Source organism: Ciconia boyciana, chromosome 1 (genome assembly GCF_034638445.1).
Source record: "Ciconia boyciana chromosome 1, ASM3463844v1, whole genome shotgun sequence".
NCBI lineage: Eukaryota > Metazoa > Chordata > Aves > Ciconiiformes > Ciconiidae > Ciconia > Ciconia boyciana.
Genome location: NC_132934.1, coordinates 173,105,148 through 173,123,313, shown reverse-complemented (window position 1 = coordinate 173,123,313; position 18,166 = coordinate 173,105,148). Strand labels below are relative to the sequence as shown.

At 36.4% G+C, this 18,166-nt stretch overlaps 1 protein-coding gene across 8 annotated transcripts in view; it reads left to right on the top strand.

Annotated features, from left to right (window-relative positions):
• Window positions 1-18,166, top strand: part of SCEL (sciellin) — a 73,878-nt gene that overhangs the window by 23,727 nt on the left and 31,985 nt on the right. For 2 of the 8 annotated variants that reach the window (XR_012040401.1, XM_072850011.1), the window contains exons 1-6: window positions 5,144-5,428; window positions 5,529-5,602; window positions 9,879-9,996; window positions 10,651-10,713; window positions 11,028-11,099; window positions 16,515-16,583. Coding sequence is in view for 7 of the 8 variants with exons in the window: in XM_072850011.1 (XP_072706112.1) it covers window positions 5,560-5,602; window positions 9,879-9,996; window positions 10,651-10,713; window positions 11,028-11,099; window positions 16,515-16,583 (365 nt within the window). In the remaining variant the exon portion in view is untranslated. Of the gene's footprint in view, window positions 1-4,136; window positions 4,196-5,137; window positions 5,429-5,528; window positions 5,603-9,878; window positions 9,997-10,650; window positions 10,714-11,027; window positions 11,100-16,514; window positions 16,584-18,166 lie in introns of those variants that run through there. The other 6 variants (XM_072850009.1, XM_072850010.1, XM_072850012.1 and 3 more) reach the window with 6 other exon arrangements.

The following is an 18,166-nucleotide window of genomic DNA, read 5'->3' as shown; positions in this document are numbered from 1 at the left end:
AAAGGACAAAAAGACTAACTAATTGCCAAATAAAGAGAATCATGTTACTTATAATTCTGAAGAATATAAATGATACATGTACTCACTTGGTACAGTGCAGAGTTAACAACACCATTATTCTTTCTATTTCATGTCCTGACCTACAATCTTGAGCTACGGCAGTGGATACTGGTGACAATTTTGTAGGGAAGAAAGTGCAGCACCAGTTATACATACAGATCTGCACCTGACAGAGTGGGCCTTTAAGGCTATTTAGGAGATCATACGTTTGGAAATGTGAAGGATGGTACAGCTTTGGGTGGCTCTAGCTGTGATGGTGATTTAAAAAACAGCCTTTATCTGTGATCAAGAAGTGAAGTCATGTTTAGAAATACAAATTCTTATTTGAGTTGAAGTATAGGTAGCCAGGTCTGACAGCACGGTCACAGCGCTTCTGATATTTGAGGGGAAAAATTACATATGTAGAGAACAGCAAAATTGATGTTGACTTCCAAACCAGCAAGATTTCACCTCACACACTTATGGATGTCTATCTAGAAGAACAACTGTAATGATGTGTCTCTCCAGTGCCTTATTTCTAAGGCTTGGAGATCTTTATCCTGTGTCAAGTCAGAATTACTTTAATTAGTTGCTTGCTCACACATCTAGGTCCTACTATATTCAAGAGAAATGATGGAGAAAATAACAGTTTGCTGACCTGACATGAAAGTTGTTAACTGAAGGCAAGGAAATACTGTAGTGTGCTTTGAAACTGTAATTAAGTAGGATCAAATGTGCTTTTGTTTAAAATGTCATATTCTCCACATTCATCTCATATAAATGAAAGATAAGCCATGTAGTACGGAATTAACATTAACAGTTGCAATGGAAAAAAAAAAAAGAAACAAAAGTAAAGCTGAAGTAACCCTTCATTTTATTCACTCACCAATAGTTATTCTATCCAGAATTTCTCCTGGACTGCATTGAAAGCAAGCAAATGGGTTAAAACACAAAGGATGTGGAAAATTAATTTCCTAACCTTTTATTAGATTTCTGTTGGAATAATTCCAAAATTTTGAGCTCTGATTACTCACAGGACACTGAATGTTCAGCTTCCTTCACAGCAAATAGTCTTTCAAGAAGATGAAATTTTGGTGGAAAGTTTCATATTTGGAATAAGGAAAGAACAAAGTGTCTGTTTATTTTCTTTTTCAAATGGCAGATACTAGACGTTTTTGAAAAGTTGGAACTTTAAGGACGCTTAGCAAACAGTAGTCAGCAAGCTGTGGCTGTGTAAAGCCATGTATAAGAAACCTGTTTGTTCCAGATGACATTTTATGTGGCCATGCCAAACTCAGTGGCTTCTCTACAATCCAGGCTGCTTTAGCAATGCAGCACAAGAAGCTGGAAGGCAGGAAAATTCTGAAACTTTTTCGTTTTAAACTAGTTGTTCATCTACAGCTTTTTGCATCACCCAGTTCATTAATAATAGTAGGAAGTTTGATGTTTTAGGAATTGACATTTGGCAATGTTTTATGTGAAAAACTTCAGTATGAAAACAAATATTTTGACTTTTAAGAGAAGAAGGTGTACCTCCCTCAACACTCCCTCAACATCTACTGTGTTGAATTACTTCTTATACAGTGTGATGATATGCAGTACCTCTAAGCTGCAGAAAGAAATATTGTTTATTAAAAGCAAAATACATATAATCTGAATATATATAAATAAGGTCTTAATCACTGTCATAGCTAGAAGCTAAAGAACAAAGACTTTTTTTGGTTGTAACTAGTTCAATCTGATGTGGAAAACATGATTCTTACAGGAAATGTTTGTGTTATTCTTACATATTTTTTTTAATATGGCAATACATATATGTGAAACCTAATTATGTAGAAAGCTACAGCCAAGAACAGAAGAAGCAGGAGGACTCTGTGTTGGAAGAATGGGTGTGTTCAGAACAGGTGAAAACTAGAAGGTCTACCTTGAGAACTTAAGGCAGGCCTGAGGTCTTCTGCTGATCAGTCACTGTAGGATGTGGAAAGGAGATGTAGAAGTGTGAATATGGCTATGTGTGATAAAAACAGAATTGGAGACCTGTGCTGCTTTCTGAATAACTTGCTTCCAGCTTGGAGGGGCATTTGACTTTCCCTGAAGTCATGTCTGAAGTTTTTTCTGGATTTCTTTAGGACTGTATTTGAATTTCCCAAAAAATGGAGGAGGGTCTGAATCCAGGATTGGCATGTCTGAAATCTTTTTGGGAACTGCTCATTGGACTGGCTGGGGCAGTTTTAATTTTCTTTTAAAGTTTCCTGACGCTGTTTTTAAATTCAAATTACACTGGAGCTGCATTCCTGTTTGTTTTTGTTTTGCATTCCAGCTGAGTTGTTTTGCTTCAGTGGTTGAGATCTTATTAAGAATGCCTGAACATAATTTACTACTATACTATAGAAGCCTATAACTTCACAATTTCATTTACAAAGTTAAAAACTGGTTTTTATTTCCCCTGAACCATGGGCTGAAGATAAACAGTTCACTGACCTGTGTGAACAATGTGATGGTTCCAGATCTTTATGAGCTGTTTTTAAACTAATGTGATCTTCACAGTCTCCTGTCCATTCCCTTTTCCACATACACACACTTAGTTCACAATAGTGAAGACCAAGAAAAAAATGCTTTGATGAGTTGTATTCTGCCACTTTACACAAAATCTTTTCATTTCTAAGATCTTGAAATTTAAATCTTACTACTATGATTCTTGATTGTCTGTGCTAGAGATTAAAGTAGGATGTTTTTAATTTGCATTTTAAATTTTAATGGATTAATCTTTGATATACAACTTAAAAGTTCTGAAGCAAGAAGTAAACCTTGAGGACAATATGGCGGTATTCTGTAAGACTAAAATGCCTGGGTTTAAAATTTCAGAATACCTGGCACATTTTCAGTGCTGACTGTAAAAGGGAGTGTGCCTGTTTCTTATATTCATTTATGCATACTACTTTCAGGCTTGGAGACTAGGTAGTAGTTTATTCTGGATGCTGTACACATGTGCAACAAAAATATTGCTTTGCCCTAAAAACATTAAAAAATGAATATAGGACAACAGACAAAACACCGTTTCAATTAAATGATGGAGGGTGAAAGAAACATGCTTGCTCTGGACTGATTTTAGTTCTTTGCTGGAATTTCTTTTATCATTCATGGATACAAGCGGGATTTGCAAACCTGCTTTCCAGTTGCTTTTCAGGGTCTCTGTCATTAATGCATCTGTAGTTAGTCTGTAGATTTTAAAGACAAGCCTCAAAATGTATGGATTTTTTACTTTGGAGATAATTTATATTTCAGAACAAATGTCTGAGACTTTCTTGTTTATTTTTAACAAAGGTGTATGATACTTTCTTGCCCGTTCTGTAAGAAATTTCAGTTCCCATCATGAATCTATGGAAAGGAAGGCTATAGTATAACATGAAGTCTACGTAGCAGTTTCCTATTATTTTTAATGAGAAATATTTAAATAATATTTTAATATTTGCAAAATGTGTATTTTTAACAATTCTAAGCCTTAGAATGACCACATTTGGTTTAATTTTCACAAAAGAAGGCTCCATTTTCAAAGTTTTATGATGCACTTCCCTTAGGAAATGGCTTTAAAATTCTTTATTAGAAAATAAATCCAAGTTCCTTCTATACACAACTACTGCTTTTTCTCCAGATGAAGAAGTGCCAGCACTCATTGCTTGTAAAATATACTGAAATGTCAAGCTTCCTATTATCCTGGGACTGACTGAAATAAAGACCAGTATCAGATGTCCAGCTGTTGCTAAGCTGAAAACATAAATAAATCTGAGTCCTCTCTATCATCTTGTGACAGTTCAGGAAAATACAGCAAGAGTCATTACTTTCTAAAACTGATTTCTTGATAACCTACCTGAACAGTTTCTAGGAAATTCAGTGCATATCTGCTTAAAACCTTGTATCAGTAATTTTGAAAGATATTCTATAACCTATTGCAAAATAAATAAGGCTCACCATAGCCGTGAGCATTTTTCTATTGGGTGGGAACCAGAACCAGCAGTCACATGTTTTCTACACTCACTGTGCCAATGCATGCTTGATACCAACAACTAAGGTTAAAAGAAAGGAGCGTGGGTCAGATCCTTCCAATCAACACACCAGAATTTTAAACTCTTATAAACATCTGGAATTTCACACCTGGGTAAGATACATGCCGACTTTTGGACTCCAATATTATTTTTCTATGTATATCTTTACTTTCTAAAAAGATCTGTATTTGTTTACATCCAGATTTTGGTTTCCTGCTTTCTTTCCTTCGTAATCATAAGCTCTTTTAGCAATTGTCTGGCACTAAGAACATAGAAACCAAAAATCTGCTCTAAGTGCAATTCATTGTGGCATCCACTAGTTTTATATGCTTTGTTGTCATCATTGCTTTTAGTATTTTTGCTAAGCTTTTGACAAAATTCAACAACTTCACCTTCCATCAGTAAAGAAACAGTCACAGGCTCTGGTCTCAATCCGCTCTGTCTTAGGTGAGTGAGCAATACACACTGTCTGCAAAAAAACCAGGACAGCTGTGTCACCCAGATAACTGGGAATGTTTCTCATTTTTATCCACTGCTTCTGTCACAAAAATTGTTTTCTGGTGCTTCTGTAAATTTTAGCAGCCTGACCAGTGGAGCTGGCTGGGAGCTTTCCAGCTTAACATTGTTTTCTTGGAAAATGCTGCTATTCAAAAAGGAATCCTTTTGCTTAAGAAGGTCAGTTTTGTCCACAGTCTTAAGTCAATGTTAGGATTGCCTTTTTTTTACTTAAGGGGGAATTTTTTTTGTCATTAAAATGTCATTATGTTCCGCCTGATGCTTTCTCTAGGAAAGCTGCTATTCAAAATCCAGTTTCAAAGCATAACATGGAATCTTTTGAGTGGCTTAACTCCCAAATAATTTTTTTTTTTTTAAATCAGCAGTCTTGGAGGCTCATTTTTTAAGCTGATTTGAGATACGGGAAGAAGTCAGTGACTGGAAAACCGCTGCAGGGCAGAAGAACCGCCTCTTTCCCCAACCCCATGTTAGCTGCAGGCCACTGAAGCTGCGAGACCCGTCAGCGGGGCTGGCTGAGCCCACGTGGGCTCGAGGCGCTGCTCTGAGCCACAGGCTGATATCATCTTCCCATTAAGCTAATCACCTCACCCCATCCTTCATTACTCTGTCTTCTCCTCCGAAGGCTCTCACCACCGGACACGTTCTCAGGGAAGGAGCTCCCAACAAGGAAAAGGAGGGAGAGGCAGTGTGACAGGCAGAGACACGGGGCAGGAATACACATAGTCATCACCAGGGAGGGAACAGAAGCACCGTGCCTGTGCTTCAGTTCAAAGAAGGCTGCAGCTAGTGCTAAGTCATTCCAGCCTGTCAGACTAAACTTGTGTGAGGAGGTGATCAAAGTGGCAAATGAACTAAAATTGTCTTTGGGGCTGATTCCTAATCTCACCACCAACTCTCTCTTCCTTTTTTTTTTTTCATGTTTTCTTTTAGATTCCCACAGAAGGACACCCCACTGAAGAAAATGTCAGCTTTCAGCATACGAAAACAGTCTCCTAATCAAAGCGGTAATACTGAGTCTCCTTCATTTTCTGCTCTCAGGGCACTTAGAGGTTGAGGCATGACCTCCCTCCCTTCCAAGCATCGCCATGCCCATCACACAGCTCCCTCACAGGGGACACCACCACTCTTCAGCAGTGACAGGCTGGTTATTAAATTCACAGTAGGACCCTCCTGAGCCGCAGAGCTAGCGGTGTTGTGCGTAAGCTTTTGCTGGGAGAGATTCAGGCTGAAACACAGTGCTGGGCAGTGCAGTGTGGTGGAGCAGTGGATCCAGGCAGCATGGTGCAAGATGGCGCTTCCCTCCACTGAGGCCTGTGGTTGCTGGTGAAAGCCCACAGGAGCATGGCGGCTGGGCAGGCAGTGGGCAGACAGGGCATCCATCGCCCACAGTACTGTCTCTTTGATTGACTCAGCGGAAATGAGGAAAAACTGAGGAAAATTAGAATGGGGAGAGAGGAAAGAAAAGCTATTTAGTCATTGTCAGATGGGATTGTGTGTTCCTCTGGAGGGACAAAACCTGAGGAGGGCTGGAGTTTGCTTTCTAGGCAGAGAAATGACCAGAGGCAAACTGAAAACATTATGAAATTTTCCATTTCCCTCAAACCTGCAAAATACTTCTAAAGACTGAAAGGTTTTGAGGTGCATGAGGACCTGGTTTGGGTGGGACATGTCAGGCCTAAGTACACCAAAATGGGTGCAGCCATGGTGGGGAGCAGCTTGGCTCTACTGTGGTAAGGACATAAACTTTTTATTGCCAAAATAAGAAGGGGATAAGCTCCATCTGCCTATGCTCATGTGACCTGAACTGTTGTATCAGATCTATATTTAATTTTTTAATTGAAACTTGGGTGACAATTCATTAGACCAGAAATGAGTACTCTTCAGCAAACCCAAAGCCTCATGCATTAGCAAATTGATTGTGATGTTTCTTGAAAAGAAAACACAATATGTATTCCTTGGCTACCACCTTTATAGAAGATTTCCCAAAACCTTTTTTTTGCACTAAGCAATTAAGAAAGCCATGATTTCTGTGAAATCCAAGTGATTTTTGGGTAGGTGATAACAGTTTTCCTAAAATGCTGTTGGATAAAAGCCAATATTGCATATGCAAGGTTAATTTTAATAGTTGGATATATACTGAGTATTTCTTGAATATATAGAAATGCTTATGTTATGTTTGTGTCATTGAAGAGTTTTTCCTTAAGATTCAGAGGAGGTTATGGCTGACAGTAGAGCACAGATTAAAATGTATTGCAGACAGTTGAAAGCATCTTTGGCTAAAACTATTAGTATGAAAGGAATGCTGGAATCATTTCCACCACTTTAGTTGCCATCAGCTATCCTTGCTGTAGAGAAGTTTTATCTCTGGAATGCATATACTTGAACCCACATTTTTCCTACTTTCAAAAATTAACTTTTTCTTTCAATGCAAACGATTGTACCAAATTAAAAATATCTAAATACATATGAGAATGGGAAAGTACAGTTTTTTCTATTGGATCTTCATTCAAATCCTTGAATACTGAACGTGGCAAAGTTTTTTTTCTATCTATATATGGTCACCCAAGTCCCTATTACATCCCAGTCATTGCTAGTATTATCAGTATATTCAAAACAGTAAATATTTAGAGCAAATGCACTTAATACAGTCTTGTTTGCTAATTACAACTATCTCCATTTTTGACAGTGACTATGAGACAATGCTATTGTTTAAACTGATGGAGGTCCTCCCTGTTTTTGGTTTGCAAGAAGTGTTTATTTTAATAGATATTTTAATGAACCACTGAAGCTATGCAGGTGAGGCTGGGATGACTTCATTTTTTGAAGTCTTTAAATTCAGATTTTAATAAATATTTTTAAGATAAAAACTAGCTCAATTGGCAGTGAACAGGCTGATGCAGAAATCATGCAGTGAGGATAGATGACTTTTTGTTCTTAATCTGCCGTGATTGTCAGCACTTTCTTACAAATCTCATCTTTGATGTGCCTGTTCATTTCTTAATGGTCTCAAAGGGCTGCATCTATGCTGCTCAGAAAAAGAAAGCCAGACCTTGGCATCAGGGCCAAGAGACAGCAACACACATCCGTACTATCACAGCCATGCTTCTTAAATGTTTGTCACTTCTCTAGCAGCTCAGTCTTGGAGAGAGCAAGTCTAACACAGAGCCAGAGAATGTTTGCAACTAGGCAAACATGAATGAGTCCAATCCTTTAATTCCTTCACTGGCCTTCTTTTATTTGGCAGTATGGATATATCTACAGTGAATTGCAACAGATAAGAGCAGACACAGTTTGGGTTACTGTCAGATATACATTTTTAGACTGAATTTTATCTTTATACTGCAGTGTTTTTCTTTCATGAGAAAAATGTATTTAAAAAATGAGTCTTGGCCATTGTCAGTTAAAATAAATGTTTTGGTGCTTTATTATAATTTGGTCTTCCATTCACTGTAGCTATTTGTCATTTTTCATGTTATCACTACAGCTGAAGTTCTTGGATTAAAAGCAAGAGCTACATTTTCTTATAAATCACAGCAGAATGCCAAAACACAGCTCTGACAAATGACATAATACTGACTGCATGTATTTTCTGTGAAGTGTGGTCTTTCTATACACAATCTTTACTGTCAAATGTCCTTACTGAACACCAGATAATGATGTCTTTTGAAATCTGGTGGTGTTGAACTCCTTTTGCGTGGATGCTCAGAGAGTGAGGAATTCATGGAGAAAGTCATGAAGGTCTCTAAAGGAAAACCTGAGAAACTCAGTATTCTTCATCAGTCAGTTTGTTGATTAATGGGATGCTTTTGACAAAGGTTTTGCATATTTAATTTTTCACCTTCCCTTGTCTGGCAAAGTTTGGGGCAAGTATCACAATTAAAGAATGGAGTTTCTATTTGGGCTCAACTTCTAGTCTTCCACTTTAAAGGGGAATGTTAAAATGGCACAACAATATTCCCCTTCACCTCAAATAGGCTGATGATATGAAACTTAGGTGGGAAGAAAAAGAACTGAGAATGCTGGACAATAGTAATTGAATATTTTTGCTTGCTTCTGGGCCAAACCCCTCATAAAGGGAAACCAGAGGAGATAAACATCAGCTTTCTAACACAGTGAGGAACATATATTCTTACAAATCAAGTGAACATCATATTGTTAGTTCCTCAATATACTAAATATCAGCATTGTTGGGCAAAGATATTTTAGGTTGTTTTCATAAGTAAATGAGGCTTACATGCTCATACAGCATGTGAGTGTGCATGTCTGTCTGTTCCTCCCAATAACCTTTGAAACCATACAAAACCATACACCAAAATTTTAGTTAAATCTGATGTAAAGATACAGACCATAAAGGTATTGCTTTTATTAAAAGTTCAGTAAAACTAGATAGCTTGTTAGAAAAGAGACCCTGTTCATTCAGCCACTGAGTAAAAAGCTTCAGACGGAGTCTGACCCTTTTGAGAAACCGGAAAATCCACACATGTTGGGCTGGATGTAGGTGAAGGACCATGTGATCATCTCAAGCTTTTGTTCAAAATTTGCATCCTGTCACACATCTAAAAATACAAAACTGACAGACAACACCCCAGGAAATAGGATTCATTACTTTGACTTTCCTGGAATTACTGTGGTATGTATATTTCACAATTCCTTTATCAGATCTGTGATATTTGTTTACATCAAAAATATACCAAGCTGTTTCCTATTAAGGATGAAACTGAATTTAGTTTGGTAAACTGGCTTCTGAAGTCCCTTCAAGGTTGAAGGGATTAAGCCACAAACTTTTCAAGGAAACGGTCTGCACTAAACAGGAGTGATACAACTACAACTACCTGAAAGGAGGTTGTAGCGAGGAGGTGTTGGTCTCTTCTCCCAAGTAACAAGTGATAGGACAAGAGGAAATGGCCTCAAGTTGCACCAGGGCAGGTTTAGATTGGATATTAGGAAAAATTTCTTCACCAAAAGGGTTGTCAAGCATTGGAAGAGGCTGCCCAGGGAAGTGGTTGAGTCACCACCCCTGGAGGTATTTAAAAGACGTGTAGATGTGGCGCTCAGGGACATGGTTTAGTGGTGGACTTGGCAGTGCTAGGTTAATGGTTGGACTTGATGGTCTTAAAGGTCCTTTCCAACCTAAATGATTCTATGATTCTGTGATTCCATGATAGCTGAAGATTCAATCTGTGCTAAACTTTTACATATTTCAGCCTTTCTAATCGTACTTTAAGTTTCCAAAGTTATCCCACACATTCATTTTCAAGACACGTTTCTCTGCATTTGCAGATAACAAGAGCCCCTCTGTTGCAATTAAAAGCAGACAACAGGCTACTCATGATGTTAATAAACGACGGACCCTTTTGCAAGATAACAGCTGGATAAAGAAGAGGCCTGAAGAGGAAAGGTAAGAAATATATTAAATGCATTTATTCTGCATTTAGTTCAGTATGCTATGTACATTTTCTTGGAGTGTCTACTTTTTCATGCATGGTATCAAACAGAATTAGATAAATTTCATCAAATAACTATTATTTGCTTATCTTGATGAGATATTGATTGCCTTTTGGAAGTATTGGTCTGCTGGACTTTCACTGACTGTTTTTCATTGAGACTTTTGAGCACTGAGGATTTAATGAGATGTCAGGCTTCTCCTCTACAAGAAAAATCCCACATTTCATATATTTAGGTTGCAAGAATGTGATCTGACTCTTTCTTTTTACAAGCATGAAGATTATAAATCTTGACAAGTTCTTTTAAGGATCTTAAAGTCAGAATCAGCTGAAATTTACTGTAATGCACACTAAGACTTGTATTACAGTAGAAACTCCACCTTTAGACCAGGCCCTCATTATTTGGTCCATGAACAGCATGTAGGAAGAGATAATTCCTACTCCAAAATGTCTGGAGTCACCTAATGCAGAGATCTGTAGCTGGTGTGGTTATGGTGGTAGTGAACAACTGTGAAATCTGATCAAGGACAGAAATCTTTCACCAAAAAACAATTTTCTATTTTTAATATTCAAATTTTAACTAACCACTGTCTTTCTTTTTCTTGAAGTGCTGATGAAAACTATGGAAGGGCTGTACTTAATCAATACAAATCCCAAGATAGCCTACACAGGTACAGTAGAGTATCTGAACACCTTTCTAATGATATTGCCAAAGAAAACTGAGTATCCTTTTACTATATCCTGTTTATAGCAAGAGCTTTCTTTGTTCAGTTTTAGTCTATACATGTTTCCACTGTAAATCTGACTTAGATGTCAATAATTGTTAAGTCAATGATTGCAATGGATGCAGGGTTGGATCTGTTGACACCTGGATGGTCTGAAACCCTGTATGGTACCTTAATTCAAGACTTATATATTGTTTTATTCATCATGAGTTGTTTAATAAAAACAGTGACCAAAGTGACATTTCTAACCTTTTTTATAGCAGTACCACAAATGAAAACGAAGATCAGAAAGCTGTACTTGGACGATACAGGTCTGATACTACCTTGGACAGGTAGGGCTTTTTTCTGTATGTATTGTATTTTGTGATTCTCATACCTGTGAGAGGTCTTAAAAATGAAAGCATGAATGAAATCAGTGGGGTTTTTTTTGTTATTTATTAAGCATCTAAGTAGAAGACTGAATGATTTTTGCATGAATTGTCAATGAGACTAGTGGAAATGCGATTTGAGAAAAGTTTCTTGCTCTTGCTCTTCTTTTTCTGTACCAATTTCTGTGTATTCTTGTCCTCATAAATGTAAGTATCTCTGCACAGATGATATCCACTCCTCCCCAGTTTCCTGCTTTTCAAACTATAAATCGAAGTCCTATCTCCAATAGCTAAGCACAACATGGCTAAACCCCTAGTTCTTTGCAAATTCTTGCTGCCACTTCATACCATGATCAGTACAAATATCAGAATCATATGCTTATCATACAGGTGCTTAATTTGAATGTCCTCTTAAGCCTTGACCTCTGCTGAGTTAAGACATGGCCATGCCTGTGTTTGCAGATTCTTTCTGTGTCACATCTTCAAAATTCAGCCCCCATTAACATCTGGTATCCACAACACACTGAGGCTATGAGTACCAGCACTTAAATGCACACTGTGGAAAAAGTGCACTTGTTTGGTTGGATCTTAGCACTGAATAATTTTGTTTGATGATCCTTACTTCTGTTGTAAGAAACAACGAAAAACTGTTACATAAAATTTACCTTCTCCATAGAACTCGGGAACAGAATAGGGTACAGAGCTGTGTGATATCACCCCTCCATCAATTCTTCTACAGACTGGTGAATCCTGCTGTGTTTGTTCCCTCACTGCAAGGAAGCCATTCTGTAACTTCAATTTACCTATTACTCTCCTCTGTATCTTTTCTATTTCCATATTAGTCTTTTTGATCTGGAGGCCTAAATCTCCATGCAGGTATTTAAGATGGGAGCACACCTTGTATATATATAGAGGAGTATAACAACGTGGTTCATTTGCTATTCGTTCCCTCATACTTCATAAAATTGAATTTGCTCTTTTGAGTGCTGCTGAGAATTGAGCTTTCATTTTCATAACACTATCTATATAACTCCAAGACCTCTTTCCTGAGTGATAATAGCTGGTTCAGAGATCAGTTGTTTTTCTTGGCAGGCATTACTTTGTATCTAAGAAAAGTGAATGTCATCTGCCATTTTAGAAATCTGACATGTAGAAGATGACTTCTGAAAGCCTTGCCAGTCGACATTTGTTTTGACTACCATGAGTTAGTGTCATTGGCAAGCAACATCACCTCACTTTCCTTCTCTTCCAGATAATTTGTAAATATATGGAAAAACACAAATCTTGTACAGATCCCTCCTTCCACTCTGAAAAATTGTCATTTATTCCAAACGTTTGTTTCCTATTTTTCAATCAGTTATTTATGCATGAAAGGACCTTCTCTATTACCACATAGGAGATCAGTTTACTTAAGAGTCCTTAAAGCAAATTTCTATGAAGCTCTTTGGAAGTTCAAGTAGAATATATCAGCTATGTCACTCTTATCCACATGCTCATTGACTTGAAAACAATTTTCAAGGTTTAACTTTCATGCATAGAAGCCCTTGATGACTAATTTAGAAGTCATAGGACAATTCCAGTTTCTACAGTGTCACTGAACAGCATTGTCCTTTTGTACTCTAGCTATCTATGTCTTTTTGCTTTGTGCTGAGATATTAAGATGTCTGAATTATTTTAGGTTATAAGCTGGCTGTCTTTGTGTTTTCATGTACACAAATATCTAACATGGGTTCTTAAAATGCAACAGATGACAGAGAATACAAAGAAAGGATCATAGGTGTGACTATACACTTCTGATAACTAATGTGGAGTATGTCCATAAATTGAATGAATAGTAGTGGTTCTATCTTGAAATGATCACAATGAGCAAGCTGCGGTCAAGTTGTTTATTCTTCCTCACTCATCACTGGTCTTCTCAAAACTGTGAAATATAGCCATTCCAGGATTAATTTGTGCACACCCATTGCCAGCAGGCACTTCTGTAAGGGATGACCACATGTTCTGCATCTCCTCAAACTTGCAACCTAAGGCATAAAAGGGTGTGGTGATTTATTTTCTATTAGCACCTTTTTGTAGCCTGCAGTCAAATCTGGTATTTCCGCTTCTTCTGTGAAGGATATTCTCCACCAGGTACAATCCCCTTCTTATTTTCTTATAAATTATTTCTGGCAAGCATAACCATAGTACAGAAGTCTCCAAGCTTAGAATAGACCAGTGTGCAGAACAGCTATATTGTTTAGTTGCCTGTGTGTGAAAAAGAAGCATTCATTTTTTTTTCCTGTGCAAAACTAAAAGGCAGAGTTGAAAATGGAGCATGTTCCTGGAATGTAGAATAAAGTCTAAAGGACTGCTCCTGGTAGACCGTTCTTGAGAATTACCTTGGTATTGGAGATCTCTCAGAGCTGTTTACAGAATTATTGTAAGTCATGCTGTCTACATGGAAAATAATTTTTGTCTAGCTAAGATGCTATAAAATGGTCATCTTCTACCCTGCAAAGGGTCTTTAGGAGTTACCTGGTTTTAAGCCAGAGACTGGAATATCTTTCCATAATTCTACTTTGTATCTCTTCTGGCCATGACTGTAATATTCCAAAAGACAAGATTCAAAGAATCTGGATCTATCTGGATGAATGTCTCTTCAATAGCTAGTTTTCAAAATGGCAAAACAGTCATTGAAATTCTAATTAAAAAAAAAACCCAAAAGAAACTGTTTGAGGAGTACAGGAGTAATTTTGAGTTCTTCATTGCATGTGTTAATGTGACAGTAAAAACACATCTAAAAGCCATTTTAAATACAGAATTTTGCTTCCTGGATACTGCCATATCCATGTTCAAAGAAGGTATTGTTTGATATGAATTTTCCCTAAACCAATATATACAAAATTTGAACATCAGCTTCAGTATTAAGGACCTGGGAGAGATGTTGCAGATGGCTACATGCAATTGCACCATTGCCTGCAAGCACAAGAAAATACCAAACACAGTTAAGTTGTTAACAGAAATCCATAGCTTGATGGCAGTAGGTGCACATATACTTGTACTGGCATGTAGATCTACACCTCATAACTCAGACAACAATTGCATTGTGCAGGTGATCACAGACAGCCTTTCTGGATGGGAGGAAAAATTTTACATATACATTTATTTCTCTCTTATTGTTAGCAAAAGATGGGAGGGACCTTAAAAATCAAATAATGACAGTGAAAATTACATTGCTGTTTTTCTGAGTACTAAATGCTACTAAGTCCAGAATAGCTTCCAAGAAGAATAAATCCTAACTGCATTTATAGCAATCAGATCTGAAGAGATGGGACTGAAGCTAACGAGACACTTACATTGTCTGCTTTATTAATAATCTAATCCTTTGGAATGGTAGAAATTATTAGAAAATGAACTGAGAACAAGCCAGAAACCACTGTTCAGTCATGGTACGATCCTGTTTTGCACATCTTGAACACTGCATGCAGCATTTCACTTATGTGAAGAAACTACAATAGAACCAGAAGAAAATAAAGAGGAAGGTGAGAAAGGATGATCACAGGGATGGAATAGCTTTCATATGTGGAATGTCTGAAGAGACAGTTTCCTCACCTTGGAAAAGAGTGATATAGGGAAAGTGAGTAAGGAAGGAATATTTTCTGTTTGTTGCAGTGTAAGAATGAGGAGATACTGTATGAAATGTTTAGGTAATGATTTAAAGAAAAAAAGAGGAAAAAAAAAAAGAAAGAAAAAAAGAAGACGAACACCTGGTTTTCCCTTAACACATATATTAATTGTAGGAGTCACCACTGCAGGATATTGTGGAGGCCAGAAATTTAAATTGGTTCAGAAAAACATTAGATGGGTAAAAGGATCATTGATCCAAAGGTGTCTGTTGGAGACAGCATTCTGGGTGAAAACAAAGAATATTCTTCGACCACTGCTTATCAGAAGCTGAAAAGTTGTACAAGGAGAAATTAACATTATACTTACCTTTCTTCTTTCACTTTTTTCAAAGCTTCTGCTACATTGGGCAGCAGTGGAGTAGGATGCCAGATGGACCCTTTAAGTCTTTAAAATGCGCAAATACAGAACGACTTAAAGTATTGTGTGGAAGTTTTGAAAATACAAAATAAAATGCGAAAGAAATGCTGGTTCATTGGATAGCTGTGAATTAGAAGAAACGCTCATGTTTGCATCTGTAGTAATGCTAGCAAGTTTAGTGAGACCTCTAGTGATCTTTCGAGTAACTGTAACTGCCGGTCACAGTCACAAGCTGCCCCTGATATGAGATAGTTATTTGCACAATTAAATTTAAGATTTGAAAAAGGCACAGAGCACATGCTGGTGCAGATTGTGTCGCAGAGCTCCCGTGAAGGCTTTTCATTAAATACAACAGTATTCTGTAATACCTGGCTGAAGGCAGGATACAAAATGTTTTGTACATAATATTAGATTACAGTTCTAGGATTAATTATTTTGTACCTATAGCTTCAGTTTATAGATGGGAATAGATAACTAAAATTAAGTAATTTCTATATGTAAATAAGATGTAGTTTAAAATATGTCAGCTGTTTTAGACAAATATTTAAGATAACTCAACTTAGTATTTGTAATCTATTTCAATGTACATCACTTTATATTTGAGCTTTTTGGAGTTCTTATTAAAGAATCGTTTTTATTAAAGGATATTCCATATATGTGAAGAAAGTTGAAATAAAATAAGTACTTAAGCTGTTTCAGCTACAATAGCTACCTGGTGCTTTCTGTGCAAATTCGGAAGGGTTTTAGGCAACAGCTGTGGAATCCATAAAGGGCTTGAAAAATCACTTGGTGTTTTCTTAGTGTAAATTTCATGGCTTAATAAAATCAATTCAAGCACAAATAATCTAACTTCTTTGATAGATGTTATTCCTGTAGGTCATTACTATGCTTTATCAGGGATTTTACACCAGAGTATTTTCAAATCACATTGATCTCTAAAAGCTGTAAAGAAAACAAGACTGTTGCATCTCTCAAGGGATGGTGAGGGAGATGGAAAGGGGATGGCTTATGTACTGGTTGACTGAAAAACATTGCTTTCTTTTTAGTATTCTGATCTAATTCAGAGGAGTTGTAATACATTAACTGTTAACAATGAGGCTTGATACAGTGTATCAATTAGTGTTTGAACAAAACCTTTTAAAACAGTTTTTTCCAGTGAGCTACTTAGACTCTTCAGACATTAATGCACTAAATTTATATTAATTCAGCTTCTGTTCTATACCTATTTTGATACTGGGGAATATTTAATCTGTACACAGGGCAAAGTGATACTCCATTTTTTAATTTTATTAAAAATGTTTTTTAAAAAAAACTATCTAGAGTGTGTATTATAAATGATTTCTGTGTTTTTGACAGAATTCCAGCCAGAAGTGATACTGATAAAATAAATAAGTCTCCAACTCTGAATAATAAGCAAAGCAACAGGTATGAGTTTTGGTAACTTTATCATCTAAGTATTATGTATTATAATTTATCATGTATAATTTATCATGCACTATCATCTAAGTATTATATATTATCATAACTTTTGATTACATTTACATACCAAAAATATATAGAGAAATAATTATTACAGCATATGGCCTAACAGTAGGCTTCATTTCACCACCTGACATCTGGAATGCAGACATCTGTATCTAGGTTATCATAGACTCTTTTTATAGCTCGTGAGGAGAAAAAGGGTCTTTTGGAGGACAGCTCATCTGATGTCTCTCAGATATTTTCTTTAGAATAAGAGGAATTTTCCTTAAAAATGCCTATTTCTCCACACAGATTAGAAAAGAGACCAGCTCAGATTACGCATTTACTCAGCATAGCAATTATTTAAGACATACAGTATTTTAAATACAAAAAAGAAAGAATAAGAGTGTTTTGAAAACAGTTCAGTGTGGGTATATTCTAGAGCTCTACATTTCTCTGCATGAATTCTACCACATTTACTAAGTATTTCTGAGGAAAGACTACGTGAAAAGATTCTAATTAAGGTTTTAAATGGAAAATGCCATTGAACATTGCCAAGGGAAAACTTGAGTACCAAAACATAAAAGTACTTTTTCGATAGATAGGCTAACTGATTTTTCCAGTGGAAAGCTTTTCTTTTGTCAGAAGGTCAGTCTTTTCTTTAAAACAGGATGAAATCAATTTTTAATTTAAAGTACGTTAGTACAAAATCTTTGACATGTTATTAAAGAAGTTGTTATGATTCAGAGATTGCCACTTTATATATGTAATATGACTACACAACACTGAAAATTTATTTTCTAAAGAACTTACAGCTCTTACTTAATTGAAATTTTTATTTAAAAACTGAAATTCAGAATAGCTCAACCATCATACTTATAAATGTAAGGGGACAAATATATTGCTTTGTGCCTTCGTCAATGTCAGTAGTGTTCTATCAGTAATAAATTACACTGAATATAGTTGCTAGTGAAGACTGAGCACAGCAGTTAAATGTCATCTTGCGAAGTGTTGAGATATTACTCTGAAGAGCGAATTAGTAGCTCTGGCATTTGAAGTTCAAGTGAGGTCATTCTTTTAAATTATGATTTTGCACCATTATGTTGTAAATCATGGTGATGAGGACACATGAAACATCACATAAATTGGATTTTATGTTATTTTGCCCAGAGATGATGTTTTAATAGACCTACCATGAATTCTGAAGTGGGACTTAAATGGTATATACTTTTTCCTGCCAGAGAGCAATAAAATGATTTGTAAAGCTCTGTTCTTCAGTTATTCTCATTACATTAAGAATTGCAGAGGACAAGACAATAACTTTTTGATAAACTTCATGAGAAAAATCACTGTATTGGAATTTATATAGTTAGAAGTATGAGGAATACTGGCTCCTTTTACAGGCATATTTTACAGCATTAACATAATTGAATAAGAAACATAAAATTTAAGGTATAAAAAATACAGATATTAATATTTCAGTGGTTGGAGACTGAAGTGTAGGTACAGAAGTCAAGATTTTAAGAAGTCAGAAGTTACTTTGGATA